We start from the raw sequence: 18,897 nt of genomic DNA, 5'->3' as shown, positions 1-18,897 counted from the left end.
GGTGAACTGACAACAGCGCACGTGAGAAGTAGGGGGGACAAACACACTGCTCAAGCGCTACAACGCATTAGTGGCATCCTGTCCACACACTGTTGATAAATACCGTATTGCGGCATGGTGCCACTATTAAAAACTAGAGTGTTTGATGTTAAAATGGAGTGTTCATTAGAAATATCGATGTAAACAAGGTTTTGGTACCTTCCTTCATCCATTGGTGGCCGCAGTTTGAAAGATGCCACAATTTGGTGTGTGCGAGTATTCGGTAATGACCCGTATGTGTGTGTGTCTGGATGTGTACAGAGCTACAGATCACACCTGTAGTCCGATTTTGATTAAATTTGGCATGTAGATACTAATCCATGGTTACTCCAGGCGTTTTTTTTTCCATTTTTTTGAAATTTTGATTTTTAATGTTAATTTTTCCATAAAAACCTATAAAATAACGGAAAAATCTAATTTTCTCAAAAATGGCCGAACGATTTTGATAAAAATTAAGTATCATGTTTACACGCTTTTACCAACTTTCATTAAGATCGGATAATTTTTGCTAACGGACACACACGTATACAGTGTGTTCAAAGGTAGGTACAAAATTTACGAATTGATTCATTGGATCAAAATAAGAAGAAAATAAGGAATAACATTTTTTACAAAATCACTTCGTTAACAGATATCCACCATTTTATATGTTTTCCATGACATTTTATCCTTTATAACTTATATTGGAGATATTGACAATTAATAATAAAATTCACAAGTTCAACAAGGCCAATAAAAATAAAATGAAATAAAATAAATATTATTGATAATTTCGACTGAAATTTTATGACGGTTGGCATGTATGTAAAGGTAGAAGATACCAATTAATTTTTTTTATGCAAACCAGCATGATCGGACTATGGGAACGGGGGTTTATGGGGGGTTTTATGGGGTTTTTATTGGTTTTCCTCATTTTAAACCCAAAAAAACATAAGATTTAGAAATTTCTTTCCAAACCATATTGTGGAGTAAAAAAAAAATTATTTAGTATATTGAAGTGTCATTATGTGCCTAACGGTTAACGAGAAAATTAAAAAAAATTTAAATTAAAAATTCCCATGTTATTTTTATGGAGAATAAGTAAACTGTTGTATTTTGCTTGTTTATGAACATATTTTGATCAAACTTGGAAAATGCATTTATTTCATACTAAACCATTTCATTTCATAAAAACAAGTTTTTACCCTCCCTGTTGCAGCAAACCTAAGTACTCATTAAACAAATGCTATTTAAATGGGGAATAGGTTAAATGTGATATTTTTAAGGAGATATTTTAGAGTAAATCCAATCAGACAAATGGAAATTCACATAGTCTGCAGGTTTGCTTCGGCGGGGGTTTTACAAGATAATTCGTTACGGAGAAAATTCAAAAAATTGTAAATTTTGAATTCCCATGTTATTATTACGGAGAGTACATAAACTGTTGTAGTTTGCTTGTTTATGATTACGGTATATGTTAACGGAACTTGGCAAATTTATTTATTTTAAACTAAGATATTAATATAATGAATAAAAACTCACTTTATTAATCTCCCATTAGCAGCAAACCTAGGTAATCATGAAACCTAATGTTATTGAAATTGATTTAATTGAAAATCAAATAAGGGAAATGGAAACTCACTTAATCTGCAGGTTTGCTGTGGTAGGGGTATTTTGCATATTCCATGAAATGCAGAGACGGTAATGCAACCTTTGATTGCAAGGAAAGTGAATAGGTTGCTGCAGATCTCTGGATGGAGTTGAGAACACAAAACACTGAAAGTTTTTTTTAATCTTAGCTTTTAACGGCCGGTATTTTGAAACGACTTGATCAAACTCGACCATTGACAACCTAGGCCGAGATAATGTATTTGAAATGAAATGAATGAAATGAAATGTGTTTATTGTCTTGTGAATTTATACAAATTATTGACAATGTCCGAAAAACTGCTAAAACTAGCATAGTCAGTTAATGAATACAATATACAATATTTACAAGAATACTACACACAAGGAGACATGTTACAATACATACTTTAATATTACAACCAAATAATCTTATTGTTCAGAAAAATGCAAGGCATTTAGAATAATGAAAGTTATTAAACCCCATAACCAACTAAATCCAACAGTAATTTGATAAATTTGCTAGCTCTACTTAAAAATTAATAAAAGGCATTTCAAAAAATTCTTTTAGAGAATAAAAAGGGTTGTTCAAAAGCCATTTGTAGAATTTAGATTTAAAAGTTTTATTAGGATATTTTGTTATTAAATGTATTAGCTTGTTGTATATTTTTAGTGAGATTACAATATGACTTTTAAGAGTTTTAGACAGTCTAAAAAAATCTATGGTAGCAACGTTTATATTCCTTGTATTATGAACATGGGAATTTTGTTTGATAAGGTTGGGATTTTGTAGAATATATGATACAGAGTCAAATATATAAATGTTAATTACTGTTGGAATTTGTAGCTGAATGAACAGGGGTTTACAGTGTTCCTGTTGGGGTTCACAAGATATGATTCTAACTAACTTCTTTTGTAAGACTAAAATTTCCTCTATCCTACTGCAATTTCCGTAAAATATAATATTGTATCTGAAAATGGATTGGAAATAAGCAAAGTAAGCTGTTTTAATATAATTTTAAACTATACAGTGAATTAGTTTAGTTATAAGACAAATTACCCTTGAAAGCTTAGAACTTATGTAATCTATATGATCTCCCCAAGAAAGGGTCTTATCCAGATAAATACCAAGAAATTTAACATTGTCTACATAACCATCCAACCTATTTGATTCACAGGGTCTAAGGCTAAAAACAATTTTTTGAGTTTTATCTTTGTTTAAGAGGAAGCCATTTGATTCAAACCAAATAGAAGCTTCATTGATTGAGTTTTGAGCTAACTCTTGAAGTTGTTTAAGATCGGGATTAATATTTAAAAATGTTGTATCATCTGCATACAAATAAGTTTTACTGGTTATACATTCTGGGAGGTCGTTAATACAAATTAAAAATAATAGAGGACCTAGAACAGATCCCTGAGGCACGCCATATTTCATTTTTAATTCTTGGGACCATTCTCCATCAATATTGACTTTTTGTATTCTATTGTTTAAGTATGATTTGAAAAAAGAAAGTGGAGATCCGTTGATACCATAAAAACTTAATTTCATTATTAGGTCATCATGGTCGACACAATCGAAAGCCCTACTCAGGTCGCAGAAAGTGGCCTGAGCAAGTGACTTCCTCTCAAAGACCATTAGTACCTCATTAATCAATTTATCTATTGCGTCTGATGTACACTTGCCCTTTCTAAATCCAAATTGTGATACACTTAAAAAGTTGTTTCTTTCAAAAAAAGAATTCAGCTGGTTAAAAACCATGATTTCAAACAATTTTGATACTACAGGAATGATTGATATTGGGCGATAACTTTCTGGAATATCTTTTTTACCTTTTTTAAAAATGGGACAGACTCTGGTGACCTTTAATTCATCTGGAAAGACACCCTCAAGGAGACAGAGATTAAAGCAGTAAGATAGAGGTTCAGCTAGATTACCAATAATCTGTTTAAGCAAACTATTAGACATGAGATAAACATCATTACTGCTAGAGTTTTTTAGTTTTTTTTGTGGCTTTTATTATTAGATCATTAGGTGTGATAAATTTCCAGAAAAAAGGTACAGGAGTAATGGGAGAATTATTAACTAAATCTTTTGAACTGTAAGCATTACTAACAATTTTCATTTTTATGTTTTCAATTGATTCAATGAAAAAGGTATTGAAAACATCAGGAGATATTTTGGGTTTTTTTTGTATTGATTAAAGAATTGCTACTGGTTTTAATGATTTGCCAGGCAGTTTTACATTTGTTATTACTTTTTTCTATGAGATTTGTGTTATATTCTATTTTGGCCTTCTTAATTGAATGCTTATATTGATTTTTTAACCCATTATATGCTTGTTTTGTTTCATTTGAAACGCTTTGACTATTTTTTACTATTTTATCTAGAAAAATTAATCTTTCTTTCATAACTCTTAACTCACTATTATACCAAGCATTACAATTATTTTTTTTCGAATTTTCAGTTAGAATTTTTATTACTTTAGAAAAATAAGAAATGTTATCTTTTAAAACTTTGAAAAAACTCTGAACGTATCTTCTGCTGTTGAATTTATACAATTAAGCACTTGTATCCAATCATAAGTACCAAGCTTTTCTACTAATAAACCAACCGAATCTTTTGGCAAAATTACTTTAGAAAAAGAGTTTAAAGCAGCATATTGATTAACACAATCCTTATCCAAATTCAAAGTCAAATTAATTAGAAGACCATTATGGTCAGAGAAGGGGAAATCAAATACTTTACAGCTTATATTTGCGTTTTTACTACAATTTGTTAATACATTGTCCAGGCAATTGTTGCCTCGAGTGGGGGAGTGATTTAAGAAGTGAAAATTGTGCTGGCGTAGTATATTAAGAAATTGTTTAGAGAGGTAGTTGTTCTGAGTCAAGTCAAAACTTTTATTAAAGTCTCCTCCGATGATTGAAACATAATTAGTCCAACGAGAGAGATGAGTTAATAATTTATCAAAATTTTCAAGAAAAACCACAGGGTTGCCCGAAGGTGAGTAGTAGACAGAGACGAAAATTAATTTAAAATCCTCGATAAAGACCGCTGCTGCTTCTAAACTCATTTCAGAACAAAACTGATCCAAATCACACATTTTAACCTGCAAAGAATTTTTAGTGAAAACTAAAGAGCCCCCCCTTATATGATCAGTATTGAAGTACTTGTGTGCCAAATTTCATGAAAATCGGTTCAGGCATTCGGTCGTTATAGCCAATTCATGGGGACCCAGCATCCTGTTACGGCCGCCATTTTGATGACGTCATTACGGACGACCGAGATCCTTAAAAATTGGGCCTGGGCGGTTTTAGGTTCAGAAACTTGTATACTATAACCACCTAAAATTGCAGCCTCTCCGCCAGAACTGAAATATTTTCCTGCTACCCAACCTGACTATTAATAAAATTTTATTTTAGTAAAATATTTGAAATTATTTGTACAATTGTAATTTTTCTTCAGTTATTTAAACTACACTGAAAAATTGCGATGATGTGATTTAGTACTTTTTAGATACAAGCTTCACTATCTTTAATGTATATTAAAGGTTTAAAATGTCATTGATTTGTTTGTGGGATCTAAATTCAAAGTTTAAATATATTTTAATCAAGTATTATGTTGTTTTATCATTAAAATCCTAAAAAAAACACAATGGGGTAAAAAATTACCCCACGCACGCTCTCGTGTTTTGACGGTAGGCGCGCGCTCTCCAGGGTTAACAGCAGGTTAAGGAACATGTCGGCCTTAGTCACTAACAAGACTACAAGATCGCACCATTACATTCTACATCTACACTACATCTACACTCATCCTTCACTCATATTTGGGTTAAAATTGGGTTAGAAAATATTGTATAATGTCATGATCTTACATCATTAAACATTGATGTTGTAAGTTGTATCCTATAGGCTTAAATTACAAGAGTATGACAAAAAAAGCAAATGAAATAAAATAATATCCTGATTTTAAAAAAATTACCATCTTTATGAGTATACTAGCTGTGTGCCCGTTCTACGCACGGGGATCTTATAGTGGTCAGTTGGAACCTTCCTATATAAAGAACAGCAGTTGGTTTGCATATTTTCAGATATGCTGGCCAAACTATTATACATAAACAAATACAGTATCTGACAGTTTCAAGTAAAAAAAAATGCGTAATAGATCTATGAGAGGTACACTTCCATATCTGTTGGCACAAACAACCAAATGAGTAATATTGATTACCGTATTTGATTGTTTAATTCGATATATCGTTTGGTTAGTTAGGTTAGGTCAACCTTACCTAACTAACCAAACGATATATAGTTAAAATACTATACTTAAACCACGCCATTAAACATTCAGGTTGGAAATTTCACTATCAAAGGTGCTCTTGTCCTGTCCGTACGGAACACTGAGTAATATGCGCTACCAAGGCCTACGAACACAATAGATGGGCAATTGGTCTTTTGGCTGTATGGTCCAGCGAGCAGCAAATAGCATTGAGAAGACACATTGGAAAAGCAATTTGAGCATAATCCGTAAGCATCTGTTACAATCACCCACTGCAGTTGTCACTTTACACTTTACACGGGGATAGCCCAACTCCGCCCGGTGGTCAGATTTAAGAAGACGAAAAGTTTTATGGCCCCCGATGGGTCCAGTCCAACTCCGCGCGGTGGTCACTTTTAGTGTATAGCCCAACTCCGCGCGCTGGTCCCATCTAATCTCTACGCTACCCATCAATCTTTAACTTGTACTTGTTGTACTCTCGGATGGGATATGAAGGGTTTAATACAAAATAGTATACGTATGATGTGTCCCAAAAGTAATGTTACACTTTTATTTGATCATAACTACTTTATTCATGTGACATGTTAGGTTTGGTTAGGTTAGGTTAGGTTAATGATAGTCAAATTCAAATGAAATATAAGTATTCTCTTTTGTACTGATTAACTTTATTTTATTAGTTACTGGGGTTTTGTACAGTTATAAATTGTGTACATTTATAACAAATTCAAACTTCAAAAACAAACTCTCAGCGGTCAGGACTGTGAGAGCCAAATTGACCACTGCGCGGAGTTGGACATGCGCCGCGAGGGATCCGAAGTGACCACTGCGCGGAGTTGGGATAAGCCCCTTTACACAACCACCATTAAAGTGCCATCAATGAGTTGAAACCTTTTATGTAAGATATTGGTAACGCTTATGTAAAAATGTAAGTTTCCCAACCATATACAACACTGATTCAAGGTCTTTTTCCCGATTATCAAAACTCAAGAAAAATGTTATACACAAAGAATCTCTATTTTCATTTACGGTAACCCTACACATTATTGCACTTGCGATTAATTAAATCCATTATGTAAAGAAAAATGGTATTAATCCAACTTGGTTTGGATTTGCTTTTGAAACGTGATCGGAAATGATTGCGGTATTTGTAAACAACATTCAATGTAAACATATCAGTGACAGCTAGGGAAAAATAATCTTGATCCGAACAAACTGCTAAGTACAGTACAAAAATACCCCCGCTGCAGCAAACCTGCCGACCAAGCGAATTTCCATTTGCCTGGATTGGTTTTCAATTAATCTATTAAATTAAGATTTATGTAACGAATACCTAGTTATTTTTTGTTTTTTTGTCCTAGGACGCGAGGCACGAGCCTGGGATTGTTTTTCACATTACTTCAGGCTAGACCTAGGGGTTGCGGCATTATCACTTTGATAAAATCCATTGGTGACTTGGCGGGGATCGAACCCAGGACCTCACGGACTGAAGTCCTGCGCTCTAACCACTACGCCAGCTCGCTGTAGGTTAGCTGCTACAGGGAAACTAATGAAGTGTGTTTTTTATTAAAATATCAATAGCTTAGTATGAAATAAATAAATCTGCCAAGTTTGATCAAAATATATCCATAAACAAGCCAACTACAAGATATTATAATATTCTCCATAAGAATAACATTGCAATTTTAAATTAACAATTTTTTGAATTTTCTCCATAACCAATCACCGTACAAAAACACTTTCATATACTAAATTATTTGTTTCTTTAAGCTCTTTAAAAAGGTCTGGAGAAAAATTGATAACTTTTGTGTTTTAAGGGTAAAAAATGAGAAAACCCCATTTTTACCCCATAAAACCCCTCATTAAACCCCGTTCCCATGGTCCGATCATGCTGGTTTGCGAACTCATTCAAGTTTATCCCGCCTTACACCTTCAAACCAAATTTTATCAAAATCGGACAACAATTTCTCAAGTTATCGTGCGGATGGACACATATATATCTCTATATATATAGATATATATATACATATATACAAATTTGAACGAATTGTGTTTTTGGCCTCTGGGGACATCAAAATGAAAGAGTAAATCGGTCCCGGGTCTAGGTCTTACCGTGCCACCTACGGTAATAGCTACTTCCCTATAGGGAAATTCGCTAAAAGTGAATATTTCTACAGAAGCAGAGCAAGTCATCAGTTTCCTCGAGCTCAAGCAAATGCAGTAGCTACTTAATCACATAGTTTTGTGATTTTTTTTATTATATTCTGTTCGTGTTCTGTTTATTTAACTTATCACCAAAATTTGTGTTACCCTTTACCATAGACTTCTTAATTGTTCCTTATTGATAAGAAAATGTTTCTTTTGGCGGGCTGCGTCAAGTGTCAAAGGTGTAAGCAGGCACCAAACACAAAAGTAGGGAAGCTTGCATCAGAAGTAATTACTCAACCTTGGGAGAAAATTTTCGTCGATCACATTGGCCCTCTGCCACTTTCTCTCAATAGGAACCAATATATTCTCACGGTAGTAGACTCTTTTTTCCAAGTTTGCCCTCATGATTCCTGTTCGAAATACCAAATCAGAAACCACAGCTTCAGTTCTTACCAAACAGGTTTTTCAATCTTTGGCCCACCAAAATTCTTAGTTTCCGACAACGTGTCCACATTCAAGTCCGTAACGATCAAGAACCTTTGCATGGGATTAGGCATCCAACATATCTACACCAGTCCGTACTACCCCAACCCTTCCCACGCCGAAAGGGTCAACAAGCAAATAAAAATAGCCATCCGAATTTTCCACCATGAACACCAAAAACGCTGGGATCAGGAATTACACTGGTTCCAGTTAGCCTTCAACTCTGCCCGTCACGACTCCACCAAAACTTCCCCAGCCCGTTTATTCCTTGGTAGAAACATCTCTCATCCTTTAGAGCTCCACTGGAATCTGGACAGGCTAATCGACGACCAGGCTTCCCCACAGTCTTCAAATGAAGAGTGGGGAAGAGCCGTCGAGAACCTCATCAGAGCTAGACAGCTTAGGCAGCAGAAATACGATCTGGACAGATTGCCCAACCCGTACAAGACCGGGGACTGGGTAATGTTCAGAGAGCATCACCTCAGTAGAGCTGCCGATGGCATCAACCAAAAATTGCTCCCTGTCTGGTCCAAACCTTGTGTCATTGAAACATTTTCTTCCCCAGTCACGGCACGTTTGGTAAATCCATCAACAGGAAAGTTCATTAGAAATGCACACGTGTCACATCTTAAACAATTTTTTCAGCCGCAATTTTAAACACAACAAGATCAACCTCCTTTGCCCAGATCAGAACACTCTGCTAAAGTGATATTAGATTAAGCCTTCTCAATCTGTCGCTGTCCCCGCCAACGCCCGGAGGACTGTGAGTCTCAGGGTATCCTTCCCTAGGATGGGCTGCCCTACCCTATCTTTCACCCCTCCCTTTTCGTCTCTGACACCCTCACCGAGTTCAGTAAAGATTTTTTTTTTTTTAATATGACTTTCCACGGGTGTTTACCTTTTATTTTTATTTTTGTTATTTTTACCCCGTTGGAAAGGGCTCAGTGATGGCACCTTCTGTGGTGGCTAGCATGCGGTCATTTGTCTAGAGGCTAGCTCTCTTTCTATTCTTTCCTATCCACCCTTATCTATTTTCACACTTCTTAGCTTAATTAGTCACTAAGGTAGAGATAGTTAGATTTAGGGAGAAATAGTTACTAGTAAGTTAAGGAATAAGTACCTTTTTTTTGCAAGAAACCAAATGAATAGAAAACTTCGCCTTTCAAGGAAAATACTTGACGAGGAAACAATCTCCGGAATTCCAAGAATACCTATCCCCACCTTTTTCTAGCGCTTACCGACGCGCAATTTTCTGCACGCGTAATGTTCTGCACACGCAATTTTCTGCGAAACGTTCTTTATATAAAAAATTAAAAAAAAGGTTTCAACAAGAACAGTTTACTATCCTTCCAAACCCCATCAACACACAGACCCCAAAACGGTATCCGCGAGTTCCACCAGTCTGGTTTCATCAGCCAACACACCTTGGGCGCAGCCTGCGATGCTCCGGCCTTGTCGGCATGAGTCATCAGCACACAACATCTCTACCTACACTCAGCCTGCTGCCTGAACACGTAGCCCATACCATCAGCACCTCTCAAGACCAGCATCACCAAAAGACACACCAGCTGATCTCAATTCCCCCCACAGTGCACCAACAATTCCTTAGGAAAAAAAAAAATCTTTTGTGAGTGCAGTTGTCCATCCCTTTTTTGATTTCACAGAAGAAGACAATTCAATTTCAATCCGTCCCCACAATGCCTTCTTCTTTTCGCAGGGGGGGTGGATCCCGCTCTCTGCCGTGTTTGGTTCAGGAAAGTCCGGCGGTCCGAGGTGCCATTTACAGCCAGGCTGGTCAGAACCTACAGGCTTCCACATCTGGAAGCAAATCGAACGACAAACTTCCCCACCAAAACAAAAAAGAAAAAAAACACCAAACCAAACCTTTCACCAACCTTCAACAAAACTGTTCTGTTCTTTTCTTTGCTTTCGTCGTAAGGGGGGTGGTTGTGACGCATAGTGGCACGCTATATTTTTTATAGTGTGTGCATTTCGCGAAGCCTTATTAAGTCAAATTCAAATGAAATATAAGTATTCTCTTTTGTACTGATTAACTTTATTTTATTAGTTACTGGGGTTTTGTACAGTTATAAATTGTGTACATTTATAACAAATTCAAACTTCAAAAACAAACTCTCAGCCGTCAGGACTGTGAGAGCCAAATTGACCACTGCGCGGAGTTGGACATGCGCCGCGAGGGATCCGAAGTGACCACTGCGCGGAAGCAATGTGGGCTGCATGTTCAAGTCGTTGCCTGCCGCGATTGCATCAACGTCTCTCCCCACTTCCCCACCTACGTCGACGCCTCTCCTCCTTCTTGCTAAACCAACCTCGACACGGAAAACAACCTAAAAAACTCCGACCGTCTCTCTCGTCATAAATGGATAAGTTTATTTCTAGTTAATATGTAGAAATAAGTTCAAATTATGTTTGGCTAAGTCAGGTAACAAGCGGGGAGCCCTTCTGGCTCGCCCGACCATTGAAATGTAGGAAATCACAACTTAGTAGGTTGGGTACCTTCTGCACCCAACGTTCTTAAACATGAAATATTAAACCACATGTTCCCAGAATGTAGCTTAGCAATTATCCATCAAATTCATGCATATTAACCATTCAGTATTCAATTTACATATTATTTCCCTCACTCATCAATATTAGTAAGTAATTATCCAAGTTCAGTTCATAGTTGGAAGGGTAGGTTAATACTTAAATAGTTAGTTCAATTAGTGCAAATCAAAGCTGGCTAGGCAAGTGTTCTGATCGGGTGAGGTTCATAAGGTCCAAATTTCACAAAGTCCAATGGTTAAAATATTAATAAACAGAGCGTTTCACAAGGTCCAAATTTCACAAGGTTTAACGGTTAAAATATTAATAAACAGAGCGTTTCACAAGGTCCAAATTTCACAAAGTCCAACGTTAAAATATCAAATGAACATAGCGTTTCACAAGGTCCAACGGTACAGTCTCGGCCAGAAGTCGCTGCAGAGGTTGCCTTGTTCGGTATGTAGGCACTACACTACCTAGTGTTGTTGCCACGCGTCACAAAACATCATTGTGGGTCCGTAGATACAGTACGTTGTATAGAGTGTAAAGTAGTGGTATTCACCCCCTCCGCAGCAAACCTGCAGACTAATCGATTTTCCATTTCCCTTATTTGATTTACACTAGAATATCTCCTTAAAAATGATCACATTTATTCCCTATTTAAATAGCATTAGTTTAACAAGTACCGTACTTAGGTTTGCTGCAACAGGGAGTAATCAGTAATCAGTAGTTGAGCGCCAGCGGACGGTGCCTGCTATCTGACCGTGGCTACCAATGTAGAGACTTCTGGCCCAGACTGTACCGTTGGACCTTGTGAAATTTGGACCTTGTGAAACGCTCTGTTTATTTGATTTTTTAACATTGGACTTTGTGAAATTTGGACATAGTGAAACGGTGATTATTTGAATGTTATAGTTTTGGACTTTATGAAATTTGGACCTTGTGAAACGCTCTGTTTATTTAATATTTTAACCGTTGGACTTTGTGAAATTTGGACTTTATGAAACGCTCCCTTCTGATCTGGGTAAAAGGTCTCCGTCCCTCTGGTCCCCAGCAATCTTCCTAATTTTATTGGTAGCAGATTCAGCACACTTAAATTAAGTTTGGTCCAGACACACCTATTCCTAACCTATTAGCATTGCCCTGTTTATCCCTGCTGATTACCCGAATTCCCTCCTCCATACCATACCATTAACCCCCATCATCACCTCCATCCAACGGCCCCCGGCTACATTGTATGGATATTAGTGTAAATGAAATTAAGAAAGAAGAGAAAACATCTACCAAAAATAAATTGGCTTTACAACTTAATCAAACGTGGCAAAATTGAAAATAAAGATGATTTACACGTAAAACAAATTATTTATATGTTTTTTAAGGTTAATTAGGGTTACAAATTAATAGTTTAATTTAACATAATTGTTTTATTTAGAATTATTCTAAATAAATGTGATTCAGTATAAAAATTAACCTCTTCACACTCGTATGCTCTAGACTCAAAAGCACAAAGTAGGCTAAAGGCTATGACATTTTTTGTCTCACAAACCCTTGGATTCAGCCTTTGAAACTACATTATACAGCAGAAAACCCCAATCTTATAGTATTCAGAGTGTTTATTTGAAGGTTTGTCTCTTTGAAGATCTCTATGCTTATTTTGTCTCAGTTTGAATCACAACTTTTAATTTAATTTGAATGTTATTTAAATTTTTCATGACTTTGTTAATGTACGCTTAATTTGTGAGGTATATTATTTTTAAGTTTTGTGTAAATCAATATTTATATTATATCCCTTTATTCTTCAGAATTTGACCAGCACAGGTTTTTATAATTTCTTTAAAAATAATAAAACTAAATTTTATCATACTTTAAAAAATCACACATTCTTATTTCTTTTATTTTGTATTTAAAAAAAATGTACAATACAGAATTAGTACTAGGTATTCATGGTGTACCTGGAGTCGAGCTGGTGGTTGGCCACATCCCCACTGCCTCCCTTGTGTAACGGCTTAGTGCAAGGGTTACCAGTCATACTGAGCACCTCACACATCTGTCTGCCGCTCTTCCAGTATCTCTCACACTCTCTCTCTAACTGTGTGATATAACTCTCCACCAGTGGACCTCTGGCATTCTCTCCAAACACCCCCAGTGCCAGGGACACCTGCAATGTGGCATCAAACTTAATCTTCCACTATCTCTCACACTCTCTCCCCATCTAACTGTGTGATATAACTCTCCACCAGTGGGCCTCTGGCATTCTCTCCAAACACCCCCAGTGCCAGGGACAACTGCAATGTGGCATCAAACTTAATCTTCCACTATCTCTCACACTCTCTCCCCATCTAACTGTGTGATATAACTCTCCACCAGTGGACCTCTGGCATTCTCTCCAAACACCCCCAGTGCCAGGGACACCTGCAATGTGGCATCAAACTTAATCTTCCACTATCTCTCACACTCTCTCCCCATCTAACTGTGTGATATAACTCTCCACCAGTGGACCTCTGGCATTCTCTCCAAACACCCCCAGTGCCAGGGACACCTGCAATGTGGCATCAAACTTAATCTTCCACTATCTCTCACACTCTCTCTTTAACTGTGTGATGTACCTCTCCAACAAGGCTCCTCTGGCATTCTCTACAACAAACCCTACAGCGTCAGGGACACCTGCAATGTGGCATCAAACTTAATCTTCCACTATCTCTCACACTCCTCTCTGTGACTTTCCTGAAAAATTGATTACAAAATTACAAAGAGCGCAAAAGGGATGCACTAGGTGTATTTTAGGTTAAAGTGGGATGATCATATCACTCAATATTACCATAGACTGGGGTAGTTAAAGATTAAGGAGAGGATTGAATATGGTATCTTACGACTGACATTTAAAGTATTTTAAAGTGGAGAACCCGAGTATACAATGGAAAAATATAATATATTAGCAGATGTACACCAAAGACAGACTCGTTTTGGTAATGTCCTACTTCAATTTCCTATACACCGTACTGTAATGTGACGCTTGCGTCACAGCGGCGACGCATCAGACGAAATCAGCTGATAACTGGAAAACTTGGGGGAGAGGGTAGGAATCGCAGAGACAAAGTAGTTAGTTGTCTCCTGGAGTTTGTAGTGTGTAGGCGACCTGGTCAACCCTGGACATGGTCTACGAACGATAATTTATCTTAAGTTTAGTTAATTAAATAAATATGTTCTAATTTTTTTCAGGAAGGGAGGGGGATCAACCCATAACCCTTAAGGTACGAGTGGAAGTTTTACTTATTCTTTGCTTATTATATTTAATTAGATGCATTAGAAATATTAGACCATCAAAATGGCTGTGATATGGATGTGGTTTGGCTCAGTATTTAATTTAAGTTTATTACTATTCAACTCAGAATGTCACACGCAGCAATAAACTGATTAAATTGAGCCTTAACGATCCTTATGAGTCCAGTACTGTTACTATAAAATATAGTACACTACACGCTTCAATAACATATAATAAATCATATAATGTTACTTCTTATGAATGAGTTAGACAATGACATAAGAACTAGTGATGCCAGAGGAGCCTTGTTGGAGAGTTACATCACACAGTTAAAGAGAGAGTGTGAGAGATAGTGGAAGATTAAGTTTGATGCCACATTGCAGGTGTCCCTGACGCTGTAGGGTTTGTTGTAGAGAATGCCAGAGGAGCCTTGTTGGAGAGGTACATCACACAGTTAGAGATAATTTGATAATTTGTTCATTGTGGTGTGAGTAGCCTCCGGATTGCGAATAATAACTAGTGATAGTGGTTTAAATACCTTATTCTTGCAATCCGATTGTTGTCTTCACAACTAGTTTCGACCTGCTAGGAGGTCATCATCAGGTGTGTACAAGGATGATATTAACTTCATATGAAGGTCGTCAGTAACAGTTTTTTACATTTACACAAACACACGACGAATAAACACATAGCGCGCACACATATACGGCCAATAAAATATAACATCGAACTCGACAAGCGGACCCGTGTTGAAAATGCGGAAGTTGTGTCTAGACTGTAGGGTACACAGCTGGTCAGGTATCACGCACATTTTCTTATCGCTCGTCGGTTCCATTCCCATTGTCTCTGCCCTACCCTCCCCTCTCCAGTATTTCTATTGCAGTGTTGTATATGACGTTTGAATTAAAATAAAGTTGGTTGTTTAAAACATTATCGATGTCTGATTTGACGGCTCTATATATCTCAAATTCTTCCAGGGTGTTAATTTTAATCTTGTCCTGTGACGTATGTAAAATTTCCATGTTTTCATTAATGCTGCTGTAATTATGCTGATGTGAAACTAAATTTTCGGCAAAGGTTGAAGTTTGTTTTGAGGTGGTTTTCTTTGGTATGTGCTCCTTAAACCGATTGGAGAAAGAACGGGACGTTTGGCCTGTGTAATACTTGTTACAATCTGAACAGTTGATTTTGTAAACACCACTTTTTCATATTTAAGTTTAGTTGTACCGGTACTTGGCCTTTCTTTAAGAAGTGGTCCCAGATTGTTTTTTGTTCTAAAGGATACTGTTATGTTATTTTTCCCCATTAATGATTTAAATTTATTACTATAAGACATGAATTATAGTCAGCTGATAAGAACTTTTTATTTTGGTTCACTCTTTCTGTTTTGTTTTGGTGTTTCAAAATTAATTTATCTATTAACATGGTCGTTTATCCATTGGAGACAGCAATGTGTTTTATAATGTTTATCTCTTCGTTGTAATCGTCAGTGCTCATTGGGATTTATAACAATCTATTTACAAAACAATGGTATGCGGCTAATTTCTGTGAAAATGGATGGTGTGAATCTGAATGTATTGTTTGATCGGAGCAGGTGGGTTTTTGGTAGATTTTAAACTTTAAGCTGTCATTATGTTTTAATATGGTAAGGTCCAGAAAATTTATAGAATTATTTTTCTCCTCTTCTAGTGTGAACTTAATATTATTGTGAATATGGCATAAATATGCATGTAGAAGGGATAGCTGTCTGTTGTTACCATTGAATAGGACAATGGTATCGTCTACATATCGATAGTAGAAAATTATTTTGTTCTTATATCGGTTGGAGTCAGTAAACAAGTGCTGGTTTTCGATGTGGTTAAAAAATGCTTCAGAAAGAATGCTGGAGAGGGGGGAGCCCATGGCTAGGCCGTCATTTTGTAAGTAGAATTTATCTTGAAACTGGAAGTAGTTCTGTTTTAATATCGTATTTAATAGTGAAACTAGTTCATTGATGGCGTTGGGTGACAATTTGGAATATTTTCGAAGGTTTAGTTCAAGTATTTGCACGGTTTCTTTGACGGGTACATTCGTATATAAATTAACAATATCAAAAGATGCCAACTGTAATTTCCGCCAATTTGTTGATTTTTGATTTTTTCGACGAGTTCAATACTGTTCTTAACACTATGATTATTTTCTAACACAATTTCTTTCCTAATAATTTTATCTAATTTCTTGGCTACTTTATATGATGGAGAAGGCATGAAATTTACTAATGGTCGGATTGGGACATCTGGTTTGTGAATTTTCGGGAGGCCCCTGAGGACCGGTGCTTGTGGGTTCGTTACTTTTAGAGAAAATATATCATTAACTGACAATAAGTTCTTGCTCTCAGATATTGATTTATTGATTAATTTGGCGTAAGAAGTTGTTGGATCTTTGTTAAGAAGATTGATGTTATTGTTACTTATAAAGTCACAAACTTTATTCACATAAATATCTTTATCCATTATGACAATTGAGTTGCCTTTATCGGCTTTTGTAATCAATGCGTTCCCCTCAGCGAGTTTGTTCCTGATGCTAGTTACAGCCTGTCGCATCATCTTGTACTTGTTGTTGAGTTTCCGGGCCACTTGATCGACTTTAATCGTTTGGGAACCAGGGCCGCCCCCCTGGCACAATTTGTTATTCAGAATTAGTTTTGCCAACAGTGTCATTTGGAGGCTTCTGATTGACTATAATGAAGGTTTACTAATTGAAAAATAAGTTATGTTCATAAAATAAAATGATAAATGCCTCAAATTCAATTTAAAAAATTTTAATTATGAAATTTAACTGTCATAACCTAACCAAACGTGCTGATAATGAAAAAATCCAATGAAGGTTTATTAATAAAAAAAATAGTCCTGTTAATAAAATAAAATTATGAATGCCTCAAATTCAATTTATAATTTTTTTATTATAAAATTAAACTGTCATAACCTAACCAAACTAACCAGACTTGCTGATAATGAAAAATCGAATGAAGGTTTAATGGAAAAAAAGTTCTGTTCATAAAATAAAAAAGGTAAATGGCTCAAATTCAACTGTATAATGTTTTAATTATAAATTTAAACTGTCATAACCTAACCAAACCAACCAAACTTGCTGATAATGAAAAAATCCATGACAAACAAAGTAGTGCCACGGGTGAGATTCGAACCCGGCTCCTTCAGCCCAGCGGCACTTCATCGACTTTAATCGTAGTGGGAACCAGGGTCGCTACCCTGACACCCCGGGTCACTTGATCGACCCTATTCGCCGTTATAGATCGAGGCTCAATCCCTCGACGCTATCTCTCCGACATCATTCGTTTTGGGAACCAGGGCCGTTACCCTGACACCCCGGGCCACTTGATCGACCTTATTTGCCGTCATTCGCCGTTAGTGATTGAGGTACAATACCTTGATGCTTTCCCACAGTTTTAAATCGTTTTGGGAACCAGGGCCGTTACTCTGACACCCCGGGTCACTTGATCGATCCTATTCGCTGTTATAGATCGAGGCTCAATCCCTCGACGCTATCTCTCCGACATTAATCGTTTTGGCAACCAGAGTCGCTATCCTGACACCCCGGGTCACTTGATGGACCTTATTTGCCGTTAGCGATCGAGGTACAATCCCTCGACGCTATCCCACAGTTTTAAATCGTTTTGGGAACCAGGGTCGCTACCTTGACACCCCGGGTCACTTGACCGACATCATTCGACCTTATTTGCCGTAAGCGATCGAGGCCCAATCCTTTGACGTTATTCCTCAGTTTTAATCGTATTGGGAACCAGGGTCGATCCCCTGTCACCCCGGGCCACTTAATCGACATTAATCGTTTGTGAACCAGGGCCGTTACCCTGACACCAAGGGTCACTTGATCGACCCTATTCGCCGTTAGCGATCAAGGAACAATCCCTCGACACTATCTCTCCGACATTAATCGTTTTGGGAACCAGGGTCGCTACCCTGACACCCCGGGTCACTTGATCGACCTTATTTGCCGTTAGCGATCGAGGTACAATCCCTCGACGCTATCCCACAGTTTTAAATTGTTTTGGGAACCAGGGTCGCTACCCTGACACCCCGGGTCACTTGATCGACCTTATTTGCCGTTAGCGATCGAGGTACAATCCCTCGACGCTATCCCACAGTTTTAAATTGTTTTGGGAACCAGGGTCGCTACCCTGACACCCCGGGTCACTTGATCGACCTTATTTGCCGTTAGCGATCGAGGTACAATCCCTTGATGCTTTCCCACAGTTTTAAATCGTTTTGGGAACCAGGGTCGCTACCCTGACACCCCGGGTCACTTGACCGACATCATTCGACCTTATTTGCCGTAAGCGATCGAGGCCCAATCCTTTGACGTTATTCTCAGTTTTAATCGTATTGGGAACCAGGGTCGATCCCCTGACACCCCGGGCCACTTAATCGACATTAATCGTTTGTGAACCAGGGTCGCTACTCTGACAGCCTGGGCCACTTGATCGACTTTAATCGTAGTGGGAACTAGGGCCGCTACCCTGACACCC

At 37.2% G+C, this 18,897-nt stretch overlaps 1 protein-coding gene across 1 annotated transcript in view; it reads right to left on the bottom strand.

The window, feature by feature from the left end:
- The window catches only part of LOC128998485 (nonsense-mediated mRNA decay factor SMG8), a 309,227-nt gene that overhangs the window by 134,755 nt on the left and 155,575 nt on the right, over positions 1 to 18,897 (bottom strand). The window contains exons 12-14 of the mRNA XM_054424638.1: positions 13,548 to 13,631; positions 13,421 to 13,504; positions 13,045 to 13,250 (exon numbers count right to left, since the gene is read on the bottom strand). Coding sequence (XP_054280613.1) covers positions 13,045 to 13,250; positions 13,421 to 13,504; positions 13,548 to 13,631 — 374 coding nt within the window. The remainder of the gene's footprint in view (positions 1 to 13,044; positions 13,251 to 13,420; positions 13,505 to 13,547; positions 13,632 to 18,897) is intronic.

This window comes from Macrosteles quadrilineatus, unplaced genomic scaffold, assembly GCF_028750875.1.
Source record: "Macrosteles quadrilineatus isolate MER2022 unplaced genomic scaffold, UCM_ALF_1.0 Scaffold_1__1_contigs__length_201487025, whole genome shotgun sequence".
Classification (NCBI taxonomy): domain Eukaryota; kingdom Metazoa; phylum Arthropoda; class Insecta; order Hemiptera; family Cicadellidae; genus Macrosteles; species Macrosteles quadrilineatus.
Note: the sequence above shows the minus strand (reverse complement) of the source record. Positions and strands in the feature narration are given on the sequence as shown.